This window comes from Nelumbo nucifera, chromosome 5 (genome assembly GCF_055504915.1).
Source record: "Nelumbo nucifera cultivar China Antique chromosome 5, China Antique-T2T, whole genome shotgun sequence".
Taxonomy (NCBI): domain Eukaryota; kingdom Viridiplantae; phylum Streptophyta; class Magnoliopsida; order Proteales; family Nelumbonaceae; genus Nelumbo; species Nelumbo nucifera.
In genome coordinates, this window is record NC_142653.1 from 59,602,950 (window position 1) to 59,627,220 (window position 24,271).

At 37.7% G+C, this 24,271-nt stretch overlaps 1 protein-coding gene across 1 annotated transcript; it reads left to right on the plus strand.

The window, feature by feature from the left end:
* Nucleotides 1-18,372: 18,372 nt before the first annotated feature.
* NDHT (Chaperone DnaJ-domain superfamily protein) lies at nt 18,373-22,367 on the plus strand. The gene is made up of 2 exons (XM_010247734.3): nt 18,373-18,868; nt 21,891-22,367. The coding sequence occupies exons 1-2, from the start codon at nt 18,552-18,554 to the stop codon at nt 22,309-22,311; spliced, it is 738 nt and encodes a 245-aa protein (XP_010246036.1). The 5' UTR covers nt 18,373-18,551; the 3' UTR covers nt 22,312-22,367.
* Nucleotides 22,368-24,271: the final 1,904 nt, after the last annotated feature.

The window sequence follows — 24,271 nt, forward strand, 5'->3', positions numbered from 1 at the left end:
AAATGAAATTCCTCAAAAATTTTCCGTCAACTTGCTGTCTCTTGTATTTTTTTCTATCAAACCAAACATAACATAAGAGAGTAGCACTCACTCTTTGCTTTCTTTTGTCAGGGAAGTAACATGGGGTGCATCTTGTAAATTGTAATGTTCTTATAGATCACATTGAGGGTTGTCATTTAATTAGTTGAGATCAAGGATTAAAGTATTTATAAGCTTGATAATCAAGCGTTTCATTGATAGCTTGATACTCATGTTTGATAATTTGCAAATAAGCTTGTTTATTATTATTGAAAAGGCCAAGCTATATGCATTTGCCGTATTGTACTAATACCACTCTCACAAAGCTAAGTAACCAGACCAAGAGTTGGGTTAAGACCTGATATAACATCTTAGTTAGGATTCAAGAATCCGATTAGTAACCTGTCTATCCATCTGTCTGGGGATGGTAGGCAGAGTTCATCTATAACTGGGTGTCTTGTAATTTAAAGAGTTCTTGCCAAAAAAAATTGATAAAGACTACATCTCGATCACTCACAATGCTTGATGGTAAGCCATGTAACTTGGAACACCTTGTCCATATAGAGTTTGGCCACTTCATTATATAGGTATGTGAAAGCGTGATGAAATGGGCATATTTGGACAGTCAGTCCACAACTAAAATTGTGGTTTGGGGGCAAGGAGGTAGGCCTTTGATGAAGTCTATAGATCTGTCACACCATTCTTGATTAGGTATTGGTAGAGGTTGTAATGGAGTTGGTAAGGGAATTTTCTTAGTCTTCTATTGTTGATAGATTTCACACTCGAATCTACTTTCTAATGTCCTTGTGCATCCCACGCCAATAGCAATAAGATTTAGTCCTTTTCATTGTATTATCTATTATGGTAACCTGAATGGCCCCCCCCACTGGAAACGAGTGTGACTTGTCAAAGAGCTTCGTTTTGAATTAGGATTGTGGGTTGAGTACCAACTTCCCCCGTCTCCATACTAGTCCTCCCTTGTTCATGTTTGATGATTTCCACTATTATAGGAGGGTAGATACACTACTGCAAGTATGGGTCTGTGGTTCTCTCTCTTTTGATTTCTTTAATCCAATCTAGTGCCACAATGGAAATAGCACATTGTTTTGTTGAGTTGCACATTGATAGGGCATTTATTGCTGATTTTTCCCTTCCTTGCATGTATTTTATATCATAATCATACCAATGAGTATAGACAAGAATTAGGGTTGTATTGGAGTAGTCAACTTTAGTTGTAGAATGTGGCTTAGACTTTGATTGATCAGTTAATGTCGTGAATTTGGGCTTAAGATGATATGCTCATCACTATTGGATTGTAAAAACTATACCAACTACTATTTATCATAAACTGATAAGTCCAAGTCCCTTCCATGGAGTTCCTTGCTTAAGTAAGCAATGGGACGACCTCCTTGATTAAGAACAACCCCTATGCTAGCACCACTTGCATCACATTCCAACTAGAATGGTTGGTTATTTGGTAAGGCTAGAACAAGAGATTAAACCATTGCTTCTTTTAGCTTTAAAAAAGGTTTCTCAGCTTTTTTCGACCAACAACAATTTCCCTTTTAAAGGAGTTCAGTGAGTGGCTTGGAAATATGATTAGGGGTGCTCACGGTTCGGTTAACCAAACCGTGGGGTATTTTTTCAAACTGAATCGATCTGATTGGTTTTTTAAATACCCAAACTGAAACTGAATCGATGCAACTGGTTAATCGCAGCTCGGTTTTTCGGTTTTTTATACACTTAAAATAAAAAAAATCTAAAACTATCAGTGGACCGGTGGTTGTTGTCGCCTGTCAGTGCCAATCATCCGTTACTCTCTTGTTTTTGCAAGAACTATTTAGCTGGCTAGCTCCATGAATTTCAGATGTGCTGATTTTAGGCCTTTACAAATGCTAGATCTTTAGCTTATGTGATGCAAGATACACACCTGATCATCGCTGTCATCTGCTGGGAGTTTTGGAGGGTTAGAAATGACCTCGTTTTTAAATGGGGAACATCGTGGACCAGTTCAGATCCTGCGTTGAGCGCTTGAGAAGAGAGATGAGAGAGAGGTGGTTGTCGATTGTCGCGGTGAGAGCTTGAGAGGTGGCTCCTGGCGGAGCCGCAGAGAGGAGAGATGAGAGAGATGCATAGATGGTGTTGTGTTGGTGCTTGCTTTCCGGCGAGGCAGCGACTGGCGTTGCGTCATTGCCGTTTGGTGCTGGTGGTTGGCACCAGCCATGCGGTGGATATGACATGCGAGACACCGAGAAGAGAAGTAAAGAACTGAGAACTGAGAATTGATACTGATAGAGGTTTACTGGTTTAGGTTTCGAATTTGAAGTTGAAGAGACAAAGTGAGAACTGAGAGAAAAAGAGAAAGGCTGAATGCTTAGATTTTTGAAGAGACAGATTGGTAGAGTGGCAGTCACCAGTCTGGCAGTCAGCAAACTTTTAGCCTTTTTGTTGGAACTTTTCAATTCGATTTTCAAAAAAAGTAAAATATATAATATAATATATATAATATTATATATATTATATATATATATCGGTCGGTTCGGTTAACCACCGGTTTTTTTAAATGATTAACCGAAACCGAACTGATCGGTTTGGTTAATCGATTTTTTGGTTCGGTTTCGGTCGGTTTTCTTGATAGGTTCGGTTTTTCGTTTTTTTTTGCTCACCCCTAAATATGACCATATTACTTGAATAATCAACAATAATATCCTATGAGACCTAGGAATCCACATAGCTTCTTTGTTGATTAAGGTTTAGACTAAGGGCCTGTTCGTTTGCTCTAAAGTCTGACATCTAAAAGTACAATAATTACATTAAGAGGTATATTGGTATTGGTGAACTTTTCTTTCCTCTGAACTCTGAATGCAGAGAATGTTGTTCTGAATTTTGAATTCTGAAAATGATCAAATATCCATTTTGGCCTCATATATGAGAGTTTTTATTTGTCTTTTTGGGGTATCATTGGAAAACAAAAAGTTGTATGATTGCACTTTAAGAGATAAGAGATAAGAAGAAACGAACAACCATTTTTCTCTTAAAGTTAAAAGATTTCTCTTAAGAGATAAGAATTAAGAGGAAACAAACATGCCCTAATTCTTCATACTCTATATCTTGCTGGGATTAACTTGGTTTGGTGACCAAGATATTCCATAGTAGAAACAACAAATTGGTACTTACTTGGTTTGGTGAATAGTTGATTTTCTTGCAAGATCTCTAAAGTAGTTCTGAGATGTTTAAATTGCTTTTTTAAGGACTTGCTATATATTAGAATGTCGTCAAAGAATATAAACAAAAACTTCCTAAGGTGGTCTATGAAGCGGTGGTTCATTAAATATTGAAAAGTAGCTAGATTACTGGTCAACTCAAATGACTGTTGGATGAGTTGGAAACTCAACTAAACATAGCCTAACCTGTTACAATTGTTGTCCAAATTAAAAAAAAAATCCAATCCAACCAAGAACTGGCTTCTTGATATTTTTAAACTTTGAATTTATGGGTCGATCTTGTACTGAACTGGACTAGATTTGAAACAAAAATTAAGACTGATCATACTTGATTTAGAGACTACAGTGTGCAATTCTCAGAGTGGTAGTTTACACGTCATGCCTAATGTTAGACCCAAATCAGCCTCCAATTGCAGATGGTACAGTTGCAAAAGTAAAGCCAATTTAGCAATGCCTTTTCTACAAAACTATCCAATCTTCCTTGGAATTGTTGTAGTAGTTTGAGCTTGAGTGTATATGATGTTTTCCCAAAAACACAATAGAGGACTGATGAATTTCACCCCCCACCACAGTTGGTTCAAACTAGGGTTTGTAGGGTGCAAAGGGAGAAGAGAAGAGAGCAAAAAGATGAAGAGAACAAAATGAATTGTCCCTCCCCTCTTACTGCCTTATATAGAGCACTCTCCTAATCCTATTAGGAATTAATCCAAATCAAAATTGGATAATGGCTTATCCTTAATTAGATAAACATTATCTTCTTAAGAGAATGAGTGCTATATATCTAGATCTATACACATATTCGATCCAAGTTACCTGACAACTCTTAACTAATCATATTAGTAATGAGCCTTAAGCCCATTTTCTTTGATAGCTCACTAATTTAGGCGTTGTAAGGCCACATAGGCTTGAACATTGTTTGGTGTGGGACCCACAAAGGTCTTACATAAGTCCACTAGGGTTCAACCCCACTCTAGAAAGGGGCATATCAAATCCACTACCCAAGGGTAGTAAACCCTTGGCCCAATCAGCTTGGTCTCAATTTAGGCCCAACATTTAAACATAAATGATCATTCAATTTAGCCGCCCTATGAAGATTCGAGGATAATGAACTTACATAAGCTGAAGCCCATCAAGTTATCAGCCCTGTAATGGTTTCTTGCCCTTAACCTCTTAGCACATAATCTTCAAAACACTAGAAATTGGTTTAGGCATAATTGGAAATTGGTCCAATTTAGTTTTTCATCCAAACACCCACTAACTATTCTTAGGGTTTAACCCTAGTAGCTAAGACAACTTGCTCCACCAATTCAACAACACATCAGTGTTAACCTTGTTAGGATAAATTCCCCAAGTTTATTCAATGGCTAAGAATATTTTAAACTAACACAAGTGTCATAAGTGTTCAGTTTAAGGAGCAATTCACAGAAATGCAACAGTTGAACATAAAATAATAATGTACTTATATTAATTATACTGAAATGTTTATTTATATCAATCTAATTGGAGCTAAGGGAATGCATTATCTAACAATGACATGACCATAAACTCATAGTGACCCTCATAGGTTCTAAAAGTGATCTTAGGAATATTAGACTTTTTGATTCTAATCTTGTGGTATTCGAATCTTAAGTCGACTTTTGAAAATACATTGGCTCCATATAACTAATCAATAGTTCTTCTTCCATTGGTATCAAGAACTTATGCTTAATAGTGGCTTTGCTAAGAGCTTCATAATCAAAACATAGGTACCACACTCCATCTTTAATTTTTGACTAACAAAATAGGCAAAGAATAGGGGCAATTTCTTGGGGGTGGTAGGGCCACTAATTAAAAGTTCCTAGACTAGCCTTTCAATTTCATTCTTTTGGGTTTATGGGTAATAGTAGGATCTTAGACATATTGGCATGGCCACAAGGGCATGTGGAATGTAAGCCTTTTGAATCTTTGACAAAATCTTCAAATTCTTGGAGGAGGGTTGATACTCAAGGGTTCTAGACACCATTTATCAGTTCTTGAGTTAAGTTGCATAAATGAACACTATAGAGTTGGCTTGACTTACCTGAAGAATGACTATCCTTAATTAATATGTTGTGTGCTTCCTTGCTTGACCACTCTTATGGTCTTGATATGCAAATCTTCCTTATATTAAAGCACCATATTGTTGAAGTCCCAAGTGATAGGTCCAAGTGTTTTGAGGCACTAAACACTGAGTACAACATTGTAGCTAGGTAAATTCAAAAGATAAAATTAAGCTGAAATGATATTACCATGGGCTCTAACCTTGACTCCAGGGCATTTTTCTACTCCTTGACTTCGCTCTCCATCGATTACCATCACCCTGAACTGGATCTGGTTGTTGACAAGGATCTTACTTCTCTAGACTATTCTAGGTCTAAAAAATTGTGAGTCAACCTTGAATCAACCAATACTATCAGATGTTGATCTTTTAATGTGACTTGGATATGCATTATGTGTGGAGAATAAATTTCCTCTAATACATGCAATGATATCGCTGGAGTTGTTTCTTTACTATTATGTTGGACAGTATCCTTTGGCAGTTTCTCTATTTTCAACTTGTCTTCTTTATCTACAACTAGGGGTGGCCACAAGCCGAGCTCTTCACAAGCTACTCGAGCTCGGCTCAACTTGATTTCAACTAAGTTTCAAGCTGAGCTCGAGCCCAATTTATAGGTTAGATTAATAAATGAGCCAAGCTCAATCCTAATAGAGCTCAACTTGTGAGACTCGTGAGCCGAGCTCGGATATATATATATATATATATAATAAAGAAAATAATATAAAATAAAAAATATTGTAATTCTTAGTTTTTTAAATATCAAGTAAAAAATATTTTTATTTTTATAAAACATTTTTTCTCAAATTGAGCTCGAGCTTGAGCTTACAAATTTTTGACTCGAGCCGAGCTTGAACTCAAGGTTCTAGCTCGAGCTCAAGCCTTGTAGTACTTTGGTGAGACAAGCTTGAGCCTCGTACTATTCGGCTCGGCTCGGCTTGAATCCACCCCTATCTACAACTATATAGAAGAGCTTGGGTGCCTTACAATGATGTTGTGGGCATTTATCATTCATCACAATTATAATATAACCCCTTTGCACATCTCTCCTTTACCTTCATCAAGTTAACCTCTTGATCTTTGGTATGGCTTTGGTGGGAAGTTGAATGCTCACTTTCCATGGTTGTGTGATTTTAGATCAAGCTGCCCTCCATTTAATTAGCATATATATCTTCTTCTTCAATGATGGATAAATTGAACACTCAAGCTAAAGTGACGAGCTCAAACTTTTCAACTTAAAATCCAATCTCATGTTTGAGTCTAGAAATGAAACAGTTCACTACTCCTTCAAGAGTCCACCCATTAAGCTAGATAACCATTGGAATGTTTCTTGATATTCCAATACTAACTGATTTTGTTCTAACTTTGAGAGTGTCCTAGTGTGGCTTGTTTTCTTGAGGTCCATTAAACAGGCATCGAGGGTTGCTACCCATTGTCACCACATGTGCTCTAATTAATGATCCCTGAACCATTGGTACCACTCCATCGCCTCCTGTTAAACCCCATACAAGAGACAATAACACATTTTTCAATAAGACCATGGAGATCAAAGTGCTATTGAACTAGTGGAAACCATCCATCCAAATGGTTATTATTGAACTTTGGTAGATCTAGCTTGATTGACTTTTGGTAAGTGCTCTGTCCCAAGCCTTTAGTGGCTTGAGAGAAGCTCTTGAATAGAGTATTCCTCTTGCTACATTCCCTGGTCTATCCTCTTGTCAAGACTAACTAATTGAGTTTGTCCATGACAAATGAGCAAATATTTTTTCCCACATAGCCTTGATTTCTTCTTGCCACTTTCCATGACCGTTATAATTGGTCTGATGATGATGATACATATTGGGGGGGGGTTGTACATACTACCTACCACCTTAATTTATGGTCTTCATCTTGGTCAATAATGTCGTATTCAAGAATGACTTCTTTTTTTTTGAAAGTCTAAAATCTAAAATCCATTTATCAAAATAATCTCAAGAATAACCTAATTCCCTTGTGATGATTTGAGCGATGCATTTCAAAGGAGAATCCATCCATGAAGAGGGGGCAATACATGAAAGAGAGAGTTTTGCAAAGAGTATAAACTATACTATTTGGAGTTCTTTTGACATGGACAATAGAGACAGAATCAAATTGAGTTACTAGGGCCTTGCAATTGGCAGTAAAGGAGGTTATTCACTAGTAAAGAGTTGAATTCTCCTTCAACAAGGATAAGACTGTATTTTGCATCACCTTCTAGGATCTAATTCTGAACATGAAGAGAGGAGGCTAGCCTTAAACCTTCAAGAAAAGTATGAGCTTCAACCCTAACCTAATCTGAGTTGTTGAACCCCCAACCATAATAACCCTAACCCAAATTGACTTTTTCAAGTTGGGTTGTAATTTGATTGGGCCCCAATGGTTCAGGTTCGCTCAATTTGTTTATTTTATTTTTGTTAAAATGTTTTTACTTCATAAATTCAAGATTAGTGGATTATGGTTCACTAACAAGGACATTGTTATAATGCTTTAAGATGCCATATTTATTTATTTATTTATTTTGAAAAGCCTTCAAGGAAAAAAATCCAATATTCAAAAAATCAAATACAACCCTCCTTCAAAATACCTTCCAAAAAATTAGGCAGAATGAAACACCATTCACTACAAATACAAATATGCACAATTCATGAAAATGACAACATTTGTATTTACAGAGCCTAAAAGCCTAGCAAATAGAAATTTAATTGATCATGTGATTCCTGTAGTTCGTAATTGTTGAATGAATTCATAAAAGGCAATGAAAGCATTATTAAACAGGAAATAGACTATTATAAGAGCATCACATCCCAGACATAGATGTTGGATCTTAGAGCATCTCCAATCTGCAAAGCCCATAGAGAAGTTGTTGGAGGGAGATTCAAAATTTCAAGAATCTCACCTCCCTCCTCTTTGTTCTTTCTTTTTTGTCTTTTCTCTCTTCTCTTGTCTTTGTCCCACATTGCTTGGGAAAGAGGTGAAGTTGAGTATATAAGTAGGCTTGCTTTCTCTATGGGTAGAGAGACCCATAGGAGAAAATGACTATATACCATTACATGCATGTGAGAAGGGGTTTCAAGGTGAGGGTGTGGGTGCACGCGTGTGCCACACCCCATCATTTTTTCCCTTTAACCATTTGATTCTTAACCGTTAGTTTTAACTTAGATTTAATTTTAATGTTTAAATGTTTTCTTCCTCTTCTATTTGTGTCTCTATGGACTGGTACTTGTTCTAGAGAGACACATCTCTATGTCTATGAACGAACATCTCCACATCTATTCGGGTGAGTGAAAGCATTTTATAAATAGAGTGTTGGTCAACCTAGTGACACAGAACACATTCAACACAATTTTTCTCTTCTCTGTCATTTGTCCATATTTGAGCATCATATTTGAGTGGTTCATGGAGGTCTGATAAGCGAGTGCGCACTTACTAGTTGCCTGTTGGTTGTTTTATTTTGGCGACCAATTTGCATTTAGCCGACTGAGTTGTAGGGGAAAAGAAAACATTGTGTGCAAATTAATTGTGTTTTTATGGCTTAAAACAATCTCCCAAACAATGGCATGGAAAATTTGATAGTGTGTTAATTACAAATGGGTATAGAAGAAATGATTTCGATAGATGCATCTATAGCAAGTTCGTAGATGATAAAGAAGTCATGATCTGCTTGTATGTTGATGATATATTGATAATGGGAACAATTCTTGATGTAGTGAAAGAAACAAAACAATACTTAGGGTCTGTTTGATTGCTGAGAAAATTGGATTGAGAAAGGATGGGATGAGAAATGTTGGGATGAGAAAAGGAAAATTTATTTTCTCAGTTAGTTATAATGTGTTTGTTTGCTGAGAAAATTTTTGTGAGAAAATCCACTTTCTAGTGTTTGTTTTGCAAGAAAATTTTTTTTGAGCTGTAGCAGATGAAAAAGAAAGAAATGTTGACTAAATGTTTCTTTCAAGGAGAAGATCAGCTAATTGCATCATATACTATCATAGAGTACCAACGGTAAATGAAATTCAGGAGAACTTTGTCAAAAAGCAGGCAATCCACCACAAAGGAAATGTGTATAATAGTCCAGGTTTTACAAATCAAAATGAATCAATTATATGATCCATGAACACAAATACCAAGTAGGAAAAAGTGAAAAAAAAAATTACATACTCTATTCCTTAAAAAATCCTTCTTGTTCTTTTTTCTTTTGCTTATTTGTTAAAATCTCAATAGAAAAACTCATTCTTCATTGAAAATAGAAAAAAGTTAGAGTTAAATCAAATTTCACAAGGAAAAGTATAAAGAACAAAGTAGAATGATTTTTTAAGCCATCATCACCTACAACATTAATGAAAAACAAGAATAACAGATTAATGAATCTGAAAACTGAGCTCCTATATTTTCACGAAGGAAATAAAATTTTCTATAAGAACTTTACTATGAAAAAATTCTAGATGAACTAAATTGATGAAAACTTATCATCATTAAGCACATTGCAGCATTGCAAACAAATGGTTGGTCTTGATATCAACCGGGAGAGGACCAGCATAATAATAAAATAAAATTTCCTACTTACATGTATTTTAAACCACGTACAGATAAATATCCTTAAATGAAAGTAAATAAACAGAACATACTCCTGATTTGTTAATGTTGAAAATCAAATAACCTTTTGACAATGATGATTATTAACTCTAAATGAGAAGGAAGTAATTAATTCTTCAAAGTTAATAATGAGAAAGCAACACTCTATTGGCAACAGAACAAACATAAGATTACAGATCACCAACAGTAAGGAGAGAATGCTTGAAGAACATAAACAACATCATCAACATTTTAGCCTTTTCTTTGTGGTAGAACAATGACCTGAACCAACTGTGAACCAGCTAACTTAAAAAATGTAGCATTTGTCTGTGCTGCACATGCATGAGTCAATTAAGTATGACAATGTAGATCCATGAAGCTCAAGTAATGGCATATGAAATTTCAAGAAAAATATCAACATAACTGAAAGCAATTTCTATTATAAATACAAGAACCCAACAAAAGAAATGCTAGAACCATCTTTCCAAAAAAGCCAAGACCCGTACATTTGACCCACAATGTCATGAAATAGCATACTATAATTCCTATTCCCAAGAACTTCAGTCTAAAGACTATGAGAAGATGTATTTTTGACAATGTAACGACATTGACATCATAAAGGGACTGATAGTTTGATGATAGAACTGCTATATAGCCATAGATGTTAGATCCTATACCTTATGTTATTTTTAAGGATTTTACCATGTATTTGCATTGGAGTGTTGGGATATATTTATTTGGATACTAGTGCAAACTGCCCCCATTGAGTTGGGATATATTTATCTGGATACTATTGCGAACTGGCCCCATTTTCATGTATTAACAGGGAATTTGCCATATTCTTTTTATTTGATTCACTAGATCAAATTAGTGGTTTCTGATTGTTTAATGAGTCTGTTTAATACAATTTGTATTGCTACCAATTTTCATCAATCCAGTAGCTGGTTCTTCATTCGTTTTAAAACTTTTAGCAAGATGAAGTGAAAGTATGACTCAAGGTTTTCGTTTACCCAATTATCGCATCATAGGTCAATATGAAAATCTTAAATAGGAGACCTTGGCCATTATAGGCACATCGAATAGAAACCAAAGAAACAATGAGGAGAAATGCCACCAAAACTAGATCTAATTTATGAAGCAAGCCCAAAAGAAAAATGCTTATGTAGAGATAGAAAGTCACCTCAACAATGTTACCGACTAGGTAGGGGAGCTGTTTGTTGAGTTTGATCTTCTCCTGGTTCTCTTTGATCTTCTCCTTGACAGATTCTAACTCCAGATTTGTTCTCTACAACTCTTCCTTCGGTAATCAAAGAACATAAAGATAAAATCAGCAAGGAAAAAAACCCTTAAATCCCAGGAAACCAAAACCAGGAGGTAATCAGAAAACTTCCCCACTTTAAGGACTCGAATTTCATTATCGAAAAGACGAGATGCCCTAACGATGTCGTCCAACGACATGGAAGCTAGTTGGTCATCTTCGAAACTGCTGTCTTTGACCATTGCGGCAACCATTGAGAAAATAAACGATAGAAGGGAGGCCTCAGGGTTGCAGAGAGAAAGAGAGGAGTCCAAACTTCCAAAGAGTCGAAGTGCTGATAACAGGAGTGGGGGTTCAATATAGAGGCGGCGCTTCCGGTGGCGACGCTCAGCAGCAGCCTCCTCCGCTGAGGAGTAGGCGAATGAGCGAACAAAGAGGAGGTTATGATTAGGATGTTGGAGGAGGATGTGATGATGATCGGCGGTGGTGGTGGTGGTGGTGGTGGAAGTGCTGATAACAGGAAGAAAATGATTAGTGGTGGAGAGAGAGAGGAGATTATCGACTTCTTGCTCTGACAAAGCTCGAGTAATTTTCTTAGCGTTTTCTTTTCTCACCGGGGTCGCACTGTTTTGGTGCAACCCCGCTCACTTAATTTTGAGATTCCGCGTCCCTCTTGTTTCTCATCCCAAAACACTGTTTACCAGTAAACAAACACAAGAGAGGAAGAATCGAGAATATTTCTTTTTCTCATTCCTTTCTCAGCAATCAAACAGACCCTTAATGTCTAAATTTGATACCAAAGACATGGGTGAGACTGATATAATCTTGGGGATTAAAATCCATAAACAACAAGGAAATTTTATTTTCTTTCAATCACACTATGTAGAGATTATACTTAGAAAGTTTGGACATTGTGGCTATAAATCTATTAAGACACCACTTGACTGTAGTATTCACTTAAGAAAACATGTAGAGGAACTTGTTTTACAAAAGGAGTATATGAGCATAATTGGTTATATGTCCTACTTAATGAACTACACAAGACCAAATATAGCAATAGCTATAGGAAAACTAAGTTAGCTAATCTATGGTTTGCATTACTTAGGTTTTCCACCTATTTTAGAAGGCTTTAGTGATGTTAATTGGATTTCAAATTCAAAGAATAGTACTTCCACTAATTAATATGTTTTTACCCTAGGAGCTGGAGCAATATCGTGGAAATTAGTAAAGCAATCCTGTAATACAAGTTCGATAATGGAGGTCGAATTCATTGCATTAGAATTAACAAGGCTCAAGGTAGAGTGGCTAAGGAACTTACTAGTAGATATCCACTTTGGCCACAATTGATACCATCTTATATATCTTTATTGTGATAGTCATGCAGTAATAGCCAAGGCCAAGAATAAAACTTACAACGGTAAAAGAAGGTACATCTGCCTAAGACAATCACACTGGATTTTGTAAGGTCTGAAAAGAACCTTGTAGATTTGTTAAGCCAAGAATAATACTTACAATGGTAAAAGAAGGCACATCTACCTAAGACACAATCTGGTAAGGTAATACCTCAACAAAGGTACAATCAAACTGGATTTTGTAAGGTCTGAAAAGAACCTTGTAGATTTGTTGACCAAACAATAGACATCTAAAGTGGTTTATAAGGCATCGACAAGAATGGGGTTGAAACCTGTTACATAAGTCACTAGTGATGGACACCCAACCTATGTGAAAGGAGCTCTCTGGAATTAGGTTGAATGGGTAAAAACAAATCAATGGATGACTTGGGAAGGTATTATCAATTTGTGCCACAATACAGATGCATAGTGCTCACTGCAAAATGAGGAGGGTGAGTATAAGACTCTTAATTGGTTAAGAACAGCGTTTGCAATGCACGCTAAATAACTAGCCTAAGTGAGTGTGAAATGCTGATGCTTCTATGAAAGCTCTATGGCTAACTCTTTAAAACACTCATGATTCCAAGAAAGGAATAAGGCCGAAATGCTCCAAAACAAAAGAACTACTGAGGAATTGTGAGATAAGTTGGTTTATAGGTTAGTTAGTTATGAGAAAGAGGAAAGGTTGAAGGAATCTAACTCTACCCGTACTCTATAACATAATTTGTCATACCTAAGTGTTGATTGAAGTCCAAAAGATATTACCATGAAAGCTTCTCTCACCACGATGTTCAAGTTATCTAGTCATTCTTGTAATTTTGAATCTTATGGGGGATTGTTGTAGGGAGATTCAAAATTTGAAGAATCTCACATCCCTCATCTTTGCTTTTTGTTTTTTGTCTTTTCTCTCTTCTTTCCTCTTGCATGTAGGTGATGACCTATTGTCCCACATTACTTGGGAAATAGATGAACTTGAGTATATTAATAAGCTTTCTTCCTTTACGGGTAGGGACCAATAGGAGGAAAGGTCTATATGCCATTACATGCATGTGAGGAGGAGTTAGGGGTTATTTTCACATAAGCGCGCGCCAAGCCAAGTCAGGGCGAGGGCCAGGGCTAGGGTGCGAGTGCATGCGTGCACCATGACCTATCACTTTTTCTCTTTAACCGTTTGATTCTTAACCGCCGGTTTTAATTTAAATTATTTTAATGTTCAAACACTTTCTTTCTCTTTTGTTTGTGTCTCTTTGAACTGGTGCTTGTTCTAGAGAGACACATCTCATCTTTGTGTTTATTTGGGTGACTAAAAGCATTCTATAAATAGATGTTGGTCAACCCATTGACATAAAACACACACAACATGGTTTTTCTCTTCTCTGTCATTCGTCCATACAAGGCCTGAGATAGCCGAACCAATAACTCCATCTATCTATACCATGCAGGTGGCTTTTCCTACTTTATACAAATATGATCTTCCTCCTTTAAAGCCACTGAAGAGATCCTTTAAGGCCATCGAACAAGATATTCTTCAACAACTTCAATATCTCCAACTTCTGGGTCTTGCTTCCATTTGAGCTGGTTCCAAAAATACTGCACTACGAATTTCTCAACTACTGATTTCTCAAGCAAATCCACCCTCAGTGCCATAGTTATTCATACTAGAAAATTATTGCCTTTAAACTGAAAAAGTATTAATGCTTACATATATATATATATAATATTCGTATAAATATGAAGATATGTCAAGTTTAAATTGGATTAGGTTGTCCAAAGAAAAACCCCAATCCAACCCAAAATTCATTGGGATTCATACTTTTCAGCCCTAACCCCAACGCTGCCCCTATCTCAAAAATTCAACCCAAATTAATCTAATATAACATTCTCTTTCTAAGAGAATATGAGTGCTCCCTTGAAAGGTAATTAGGTAAACTCTATTTTCATGAAGCAGTGGTGATAACTGTCACACAATCCAGTGGGCCCTTTGATGTGGTGGGCCATGGTGATAACTGATAATTGTGATGGATTCATATTGTAACCAAGAAAGTACGTCCACGACAGTCAAAAGCTGAAGATTTTATTAATTTCAAGTAATGGGACTAGGCATAGAATATAAGTTAAAGATCATTATGTCCATGACTAAGAGTTAGTTCATCATCATCATCAACCTTTATTCCAACCATGGTTTTAAAAGGCGACTGATGCGAGGCGAGAGGCATACGCCTCAAGGCGAGGCGGCCAAATTTGGCCTGGTCTCAATAGCCTTAGTCTCGGAGTAAGTGGTGTAAAACTCAGTTTTAGTGAGGCATAGGCCTTTGGCCTTTCGCCTCAATTTACATGAGGCGGTAGTCTTAAGTTAAAGGGGTCTTGGGTGGGGAAAATTGAATTTTAGTATGGGCAATTTTGAAAAAAAGTAAAACCCAAAATGTTGGGTTTTCAGTGACTAAAATCTAGTTTTTTTGTTTTCGTTTTTCAATCGAACTCAAGAAGACCAAATTCATTTCTCTTCTATTGTTCTCTATTCTATCTTCTATATTCTATTTCTTAGGCCAAACTCAAAATTCAAGAAGACAAGAATATTGAACGAAATCAAATCGTGCGACTGCATACAGGTCCTCCACCTCTTTCTTCTTCTTCTTCTTCTTGAATCTTGCGTACATGTTTTCCTCCTCCTTTTCACTTTTTTTCTTTTTTTTTTTTTTGTCTCAAACTATCAGCTAAGTGGGGCGGCAGATTTGTGGGAGGTCAGAGACTCAAAGGTGCTAGCATGCTACTTTCTTTTAGTTTCACTTTCCATCTGTTTTGTCATCTTCCATGAACAGCTCTTGTCACAACCGACAATGAAGTTTTATCATGGCAGCCATGGAAGTGAGTCTAATTCATTTCAAGATTTGTCTGAAACTTTCAAAAAGATTTGAACAATCAGCAATTGTTGAACCATTGATACATTAAGTGACAAATAAATATATAAAACTTCAATTATTTTATTTTATATAGTTTTTAAGTTTTAATTTGAGGCTTACACCTCGAGGCTTACGCCTTGCCTCTTTAGCACCCAACCACCTTGCCTCCGCCTTTATCCTTTTAAAACCTTACAACTATATGGGGTTGGCTACATTTATCATATTTTGTCATTTCATTCTGTTTAGTGTCATATCCATTGTTAAATTATGAATACTTGCCAATTACTAGAACAACCCTATAGTTTCACAGATTTACTTAAACCTACCTATAGTTTGCATTTTATTAAAACACCCCTTATAGTTTGCAACCTATTTACTTAATCGACCTTTCATTAAGAATTATTTGTTTTTCAATATAGACATAATAAGATGTCACCTAAACTAAGTAGAAAATGTTCAAGGGCATGGACCCAAAAGTAGCCCTAACACTTTTTTGTATAAAAAAACAAATTTGACCAAATAGAGAAAAATATAGTGGTTGTTTGTGTTTTATAAGGGGCAAAAAATGGCACTTTTGTTTTTAGTTTCTTTTAATTAAATATATTTGAATGGATCTTAGGGTAAAACTATCATTTTCTACTTTCATCTAGTGGAGGTCGATTAAATAAATTGATTGCAAACTATAGGGATGTTTTAGTAAAATACAAACTGTAAGGTAGGTTTTAGTAAGTCCATGAAACTATAGGGGGTGTTTTAGTAAATGATCCTTAAATCATTTTACTACTTCAACCCATGCCATTTTTGCATGGTTTTGAAAATGGATCGGACCGGAAAAAACCGGGAACCGGTCAGGTAATCGATTCTATTTCACCCTAAAACCGTTTTTTGGCTAAAAACTATTGATTTGGTTAGTGACTCATTGACTCGGAACCAAATCGAACCAATCTCAAACCGGCCTTGAACCGACTACCCAATTTGTTACAGGGTAGGGTCTAGTTCCAATTTCTTGGAACTGATCTCTACCCAGGTCAGTTCCAAGGTTTAGGGGTTTACCCTACTCGAATTGACCTAATGAACCGGCCTTGGTTTTCCTTGGTGGAATTGGCCTTAGAACCAAACTTGCCTTCACATAAACTTCAAAATATTTTTAAGAATATGAAAATTTGAACCCAAGCACTCATTGCTACAAAAGTCGTGGTGTCACTTGACCATCAAGTTACTTAAGTAATTTGATCTTTTGTTTTCATGTTTTTATTTTAATATTTGAATGTGTATAATAAATAATGTAAAAAGTAATATTTACGAAATTTAAATTATAATATGATAAATTTTAAACCATATGTTAATATATTGTAATAATCTACATATTAAATTACTCAATTTAATCAACAAACATAATATAAGTTTTAAATTATATGATGTCATTATTGAAAATCAACATTTTAAAGGACATGTTTCATTTTTTAAGAGGGAGAGTAAACAAAGAACAAGTTCCACGGGCAGATCCTGGAACTAACTCCAGAACTGCCAAGGCCAGAACCGACCTTCATAGGGTAGATTCCGATTCTAAAAACCTGGAACCAACTCCTATAGGTAGGTTCCAAGTTCTACCACGGAACGGAACCAAACTGACCCATGCTCAGCACTAGTCAAACTATCAAATCATCAATCAGGACAAGGGTTTTGGCTGTTTATCTATTTATTTTTAAGTTAAAATGAGACATCAGTTCAAACCAGACAGTTGGAACGTTTGACCCGAGAACCGGTCCCCAAGACAGTTCCCTTTCCGGTGCAATTTTAAAAACCTTGCAGTTTTGGTTTGCCCCCAACTCTTTTAGTCCCTTCAACTAATAATAGATTGCTTTTCTACGTGACCAAAACCCTCTTATCTGTATTCTGTTTTCTCATGTTATTACCTATTTGAAAATGACTTCATTTCTAATCCTACGTTTTGCTATTTTTCCATGCATCTCCTCGTATACATAAAGATCAAATGAACCTTATTGCTGTGAAGTAGGCTTGAAAAGATAGAGGAGGTAGCACCGGAGAGCAGAAGAAAACGCTATAGTTTGGGCTCGGATTGGACAATATCCCCAGTGTGAAAAAAAGACAAGAGGGTTGAATCTAGACCTAACAATTGGGTTGGGTGGGTCAGGTTCAGGTTGGGTCAAGGTATTTCGGGTTGATTTTGGGTTGGGTTGTCAAATGCTAGATCCTAACCCTAAATGTTTGGGTTAGGGTTGACCCATGGGTCAATTCGGGTCATCCCAAAAAATAATTGAAATTTAACAAATTTAAGGAAAAATTATATAAAAAATGTCAAAATTAAAAGAATTAATCTTAAGATTCTAAATATAAAATAAAAAACTTGAACATTTAATAATTTAAAGAGTAAACAATAAAAAGTAAAGAGTAAATAGAAAAATTAAAGAGTGAAAACTTCTAACAATGCATAAATAATCCCAATTAGACTTGACAATCGGGTCAGCGGGTTGACCCATGACCCAACCCAACCCATTTTTTTCCAAGTCGGGTCGGGTCGATTCATTTTCACATTCGGGTAGCTAAATATGAGACCCTAACCCTATTTTTTCGAATTGGGTTGAATTGAGTCGGATCAAGTTATTTTCACATTCGGGTAGCTAAATATAAGACCCTAACCCTGTTTTTTCGAATTGGATTGAGTTGGATCGGGTTTGCGGATTGAGTCAACTTTTTGCCAGGTTTAGTTGAATCCATTCAGGCCCAAGTGGATGATTACTGTCCCTAGGCCCATTCGAATGTAACTAACCCAAATCTCAAGTGGGTTCGGGTCGGATCAAAACCCAAAAATACTCTAATTAACCACAGCCACTAACTTCTCTACATCTCTTGTGTTTGTTTTTTTAGGCAAACAAAAATTATGTTTCTGCAACTCTTATCGTTCTAATTTTAAGTGGACACTGAAGTACCGGACCCATCTCTCTCCTCTCGAGTCTCGACCTCATGCGTAGAGCCACCAGAGAGTCTGAGACTCACTCTGTCATACGGCTTTTGTTTCAGAGTGAGTAAAACAAACAATAAACAATATTTAATCCACGATCTCATAAGAGTCCTTCCATGGCTTCCACAGCGGCTCCTCCGACCCTGTCTCTCCTGTTTGGTAGCAGAAAGGGTGGCAATAGGTCGGAGGAAGCCCACGGAAGAAGTAGAAGAAATTGCCGTGTTTTCGCATCGGAAAACCCAGACCGGCGCAAAAGAGCCCCGCCGGGAGTGGACACTAGAATTCACTGGGACAATCCAGACGAAGGTTGGATCGGAGGGTCTACCAGTTCATCGCAGGCCTCCCGACGACTCAATGTCGAGGAGGAGCAACGCAATCTTCTGGGTGAGAAGTTCTCTGATTTGCTCAACACTTCCTCTGATTCCCACTACCAGTAAGTGAGTTCTCTCTCTTTGTTTCTCTTTGATAGCTTCTTCCTCGATCGGTTACTTGTTATTTCTGATTTTTGAGCAGAGGGGTGGATCTTCTGCGTCTAATAAACAGACTATCAAGCTTGAAAAACCACCGATTATTTGGGGTTGGCTTGACTCTGTCTATGACTTTATTTAGAAAATCACTGATTATTAGATTGGTCTCGACTTCACATCGGAAGAAATTCTTGTTTTTTTTTCCAAGAAAAAAATGAAAATAAAGAATGAAGACGAGTCCTCGTAGCAGAGTCTTTCACCCAAAATAAGAATTATTTTCATGACTCTAAACCATTTGATTTGTGCATTAGTTCAGAGCTTTTGCTGAGTTTCTATGGAACTTTCTCCATCAAATATTTTCAGAGAAACCATAAATTTGGAGCTATACTTTATTTTTAAGCTTGTTTTGTTTTTATTTTTTTTGCTTAATATCTGAAGTGGACCCATTATGTAGTGGGCCCAGATCATCTGGGTACACGTGGCAAGAAAAATGGGCCAATAACGTGCTAAGCATTCTGCTTCGCCAGGTCTCAATCTTTTTTGTTGGTAACTTTTGTAGTTAGTTTTAATTATTATTATTATTATTTTTTTGCATTGGTTTGTTGTTGGTCTGATTTATTCGGAAGTTAACTGTATGTGTCCCATATGATGACGTTAGAGTTTATACTTTTGTAGCCCTCATTAGAGCTTATCATGGGCCGGAGCCCAGAATAGTTGGCCCCCTGTGTCTTTTGGTCATCTGGTCCTTATCACGGGGTTTGGGTCGTTTGGCTTCTAAAAGTGTAAAATCTTCATCTCATCAGGTCGCTTAGGCTGTATTTGGAATCGATGTAAATTTAAAATGGTGTAAAATTTTACACCGATTCAATTTTATTCGCGTTTGGAAGAAAAGTGTAATCATAATTGATGTAAAATTCTACTCTATTTCAGTTTTGCATACGTTTGGATGGAGTGGAGTTTTACGTCGATAATCGATGTAAAATTTATTTAATTAAACGTAAAGTTTTACACCGATTATCGATGTAAATACTACATTGATTTTATCGATGTAAAATTTTACACTCTTTACACATTGCGTTTTTTCAAAAAGCAATAATCACTTTTGCAGTTCAGTGTAAAAATACACTGGTGGCATTTTACACTGATTCCAAACATAGCCTTAGGGCGTTTAGATTATTTTTTAATAAGAAACGGCCCAAAATGAATTGGAAATTTCAATTCCACAAATCTTTAGATACCGCAATTTGGATCATCTCATGGTGGAGAGGAGTTAGCATTCAAATTCTGTATTTTAGTGAAATTCAAAATGATGTGAGGTATTGGAGAATTAGGATTTGCTCCCCATAGCTAGTGCACATTGCAACTGTAAATCGGAAACATCTCCTCTTAAATAATAATAAACAACTACTGAAAATGCTGTGAAGTTGATATGAGGAGTACTCTGTGAGGAGGAATAAATCCGAATTCATACTGGATTGAAATTCAAATTCATTCGTCAAAATCTGTATAGTTTTTTTTTTTTTTCTTTTCATGGAATGGTTGGTCTCAGAAACTAGAGTGATGATAATCCAATGGGTGTGTTCCCATTGAGTAAACATCTTTCTGGTTTTCAATCTGGTTCAAAATCTTTAAGCTTTTCTATATTTTAGCATTCCACTCATAGACATGATGGGGTGTCATTGGCATGACTCATCCAATCGTCACTCTAGTAATCCTGTTTGAAGATCGGATTGTTTGCCTCACACCAACCTCACAGTGTATCACGGCTGTGCCTCGAAAACATCTTCCATACTTGATGTTATTATTCATGGGAAGATGTTCCCAATGCACAGCAAAGATGCTTGCAAGGTTGGTGTGAGACACACTATGTGAGGAATAAATCTAAATTTGCCTTTTTGGGATGTTTTGGAGGGCTTTGATGTTGTTGATGTGAGATGGGGTCCACTTGGAAAGCCTGTAAGCTTTGATTGAGCTGCTTTACTGAGCGGAGTTTTTTGTGAAAGCCATTTTTTAGGCTAAATGGAAACAAATTTGGGATTCCTCGATTTTCACAAAGCAAACATCACATCTCTGCACCTCACAGAGGGTGCACCACATGCCACATCTCATCATGCATTGAGAACATTTCCTGAAGTTGTCAGTGTCTGGGTGGAACCCATCTTACAAAGACAAAGACTGTCCCTAAGATGTGCATGAGTCATTTTTTAGGCCATCTGCTTCAGCCTTTTTGCACCTAAAAGCACAGTTGAACCAGTTAAGCTGAATGTTCAACTTAGCCCTCCCAAACAACACTTAATGGTTTCTTGAAAGCACCTCAAATGGCTTGAGTAACACAAATATTGGTGAGAATCCAATGCCCCAAAAACCTAAGGGTTCCTCCGCAAGGTTCGTCCACAAAGGGTGAGTTAGGGCCTAAGATTAGGCCAAAATGCATAATCGATGGACAACAGGTAAATAATCCTATACTACCCCTTGTTAGTCCCGAGGGATGGAAGAGGCTAGGTTAGCCCAAAGATGGTTATCGATTCAAGGATGCAAGGTGACCTTGCTTTTTCAGGGTAAGAAAATGCCTGGAACCAATATCTAAGTACCAAGCACTACGGCGCTGAAGTAACCCATGCCATACTCCTAAAAAAAGCTCAAACGACCTTCAATAAAAGGCTACCTGTACCTAAAACTGACACAAGTGGGTAGGTAGAGAATACCTAGGGGCGCGAGGCAACTCTATTTAAGGAACTCAGTAAAATAGCCCCATAACTTCGGGAGAAGGGGTGCCTCCTCACAAAGGGGGTCGCAGTGACCAGGCCCGCTGTTCACCAAAATCATAGGTCCCTGCAAAGTGTAAGAACTCAACCAAATAATTAAGCTCCCTCAAATGGGTGGGCTCTAAAAAGTAGAAACTAGATAATTAGCTACTATATGTTACATTACCTGGTATATTACTTCATCATATCCTTCCTTAAGCTTACTACTTTTGATACCAATCAGGTTCTTAGGGGTAGCTGTCGATGCTGACATGGAAGAAATTAAAGCTGCCTACAGACGATTGTCAAAGGAATACCATCCAGACACAACGTCGCTCCCTATAAAAGCAGCCTCAGACAAATTCATGAAACTCAAAGAGGTCTACGACATACTAAGCAATGAAGAGAGCCGAAGGTTTTACGACTGGACCTTAGCTCAGGAAGCCGCAAGCAGAAAAGCCGAGAAGATGAAGATGAAGTTGGAGGATCCATACATGCAAGAAGTGAAGAACTGGGAGTCAGTACCGGACATGGTCGATCGGCTTGGTGGAAGAAATATGGATCTGAGTGATCAAGCCATGACTGCACTTACTATTGATGTTGGTATTATAATCTTTGCTATTTGTTGCATCATTTATGTTCTCTTCTTTAAGGAACCATATTAATTATTGGGTTTGTACTTTGAAATTGTTTTAATATTGCCTAATTGTAATCTCTATCACTTGTTTTAAATTGGGGTCGGGGATGGGAGTATGGTTCCTTCCCTGTTTCTATTCCTATTTCAAATGGTGTGGTGTCACCTTTACTATATAACCTGGTTATAGATGTAATTCAAGTAAAAATAATCCTACAATGCCTAATCAACATTCATCCATACCAAGTAGTGTGGCTCAATTCAGGTGTGATGTGATTGTTTCATCTTCAATCATGATGAGGTCCAATAGAATGGCCCAATTTGGGGTCAACATGTGGTTGCAGTTAGAGGGCCAATTTGGAAAACTATAACCAGGTTAGAATATAATCCTGTTTTGTCAGATTCAGATATCTCCATTTGCATCCCTATGTGCAGACTCCTTAGGATGGACAGGGAAACTAACTCCCAATAGAACCATAACTCCATGAGGAGCACAACTCTCCTCCCTTTTCTCTATAAATACCAAGACACCATTATGGGTAAGGTATGCATGCTCTAGCCCTCTTCTTGCTTCCATAGTTCATCATTTGCTTACCTTGTCAACCAATGACACCCTCGTCTAGTTACTAACTTGAGCATCGAAGGGTTCTCTCCTTGGGATACACTTCAGGACTTTGATGTTGTTTATGGTTGTAGGCCGCCTCTTCGAAAGTAGCTTGGTTCGGATCACCCTTGCTTCTTTGGCTCTTGACCTTTTCTGGTTGCTAATTCTAATACTAACAAACAACTCCATAGCCGTGAAGAACCCATAAATCTACACCCATATCAAGTACCTCCCAAGAATCAAATGTGATGCTGCTCAATCCGAGGTGGTGCACGAATTGAGAAGAGCAACCAGATAGTCCTTGCTGATAGGGCGGGGACGTGCTACAAGGATGAGGCCACGCTTCGAGACTTGTGATCAAGAAAATAGAAGTCAGAGGCTCGAGGAATTATCCCCGGGTAAGCACTCTGACGCTCAAGTCAGTAGGAGGTGGTAGGTGGTCGGGCCGAGCTATAAGGATGTTGGTCCGAGCTAAATAGTGGTGTCGGTCACGAAAGTTAACCTCGAGCATGGAATACCTTTTTATAGCCGAAGATCCGTGTCCTGGTCGGATTGGGCTTCTGGGGTTGTCAGGATGAGGTTTTCCACCGAGGTATTCAGGATAGAGTCCCATTCCCCAGCGGAGTCGTCTTCCTTACTCCTCTCTATCTGTAGTTGTGCACATCCGTATGACGTGTAGTTGACGTGATTAGGAAGATAAGATGGTGGGCCACAATGGTAGCGTAGCTCAGCCGAGCTATGCTGATGTGGCAGGGCAATAACTAGGCGGCCACGTGTCTCATAGGATCAGCTCAGCCATGACGCGAACACCACTCCCCCAATTTTGAAGTCGATGGACGAGGTCCTCTGAGTTCGTCACTTGGCTGAGGAACTTTCGGCCGTGCGTATCGTCTGCAATGTGTCGGTCGTTGCCGAGGGGTCCTCCGATCGTCGGCTATAGAACTTAAATGGGAACCGAAATTTTGGTTCCTGAACCACTCCCCCAGTTCTGCTGCCGAGGAGGGAGAATGCTCGGCCGGACTATTGTTCGGCCTTGTAGCCTTGTTCGGCGTCAACTGGGTTGGTACTGGGTATTCCGATTAAGCCTGCGTCCTTGAGCGGCCTAGCCGAGGATCTGTTTCGGAGGTTGGACTGGTATTGCGGGTCGAACCGATGCAATTAATGGGCGTAACCACTGCTTGTCGGGGGTGCCACTTCGGTTTCTGAGGCTTCGTGTCGTGCGCTATTGGTTGCGTCGATTGGTCTTCCGATGCGTTGTTAGAGGCGCCTCATCTGCACCGTTGATCTCTCCTTGGTCTATGTCCATGGTGTCTATAAAAGGAAAGAAAAAGGGGGGGGGAGGGCCCTATCCTTTGTACTATTTGCAAGGTGTTTGGCGTTCATTGCT

Bases quoted from the DNA above. Each gene is read 5' to 3' on its own strand.
- NDHT (XM_010247734.3), top strand. From the start codon at position 18,552: ATGGCTTCCACAGCGGCTCCTCCGACCCTGTCTCTCCTGTTTGGTAGC. The intron at 18,869-21,890 runs GTAAGTGAGTTC...GATACCAATCAG, and splicing joins TCCTCTGATTCCCACTACCA to GTTCTTAGGGGTAGCTGTCG.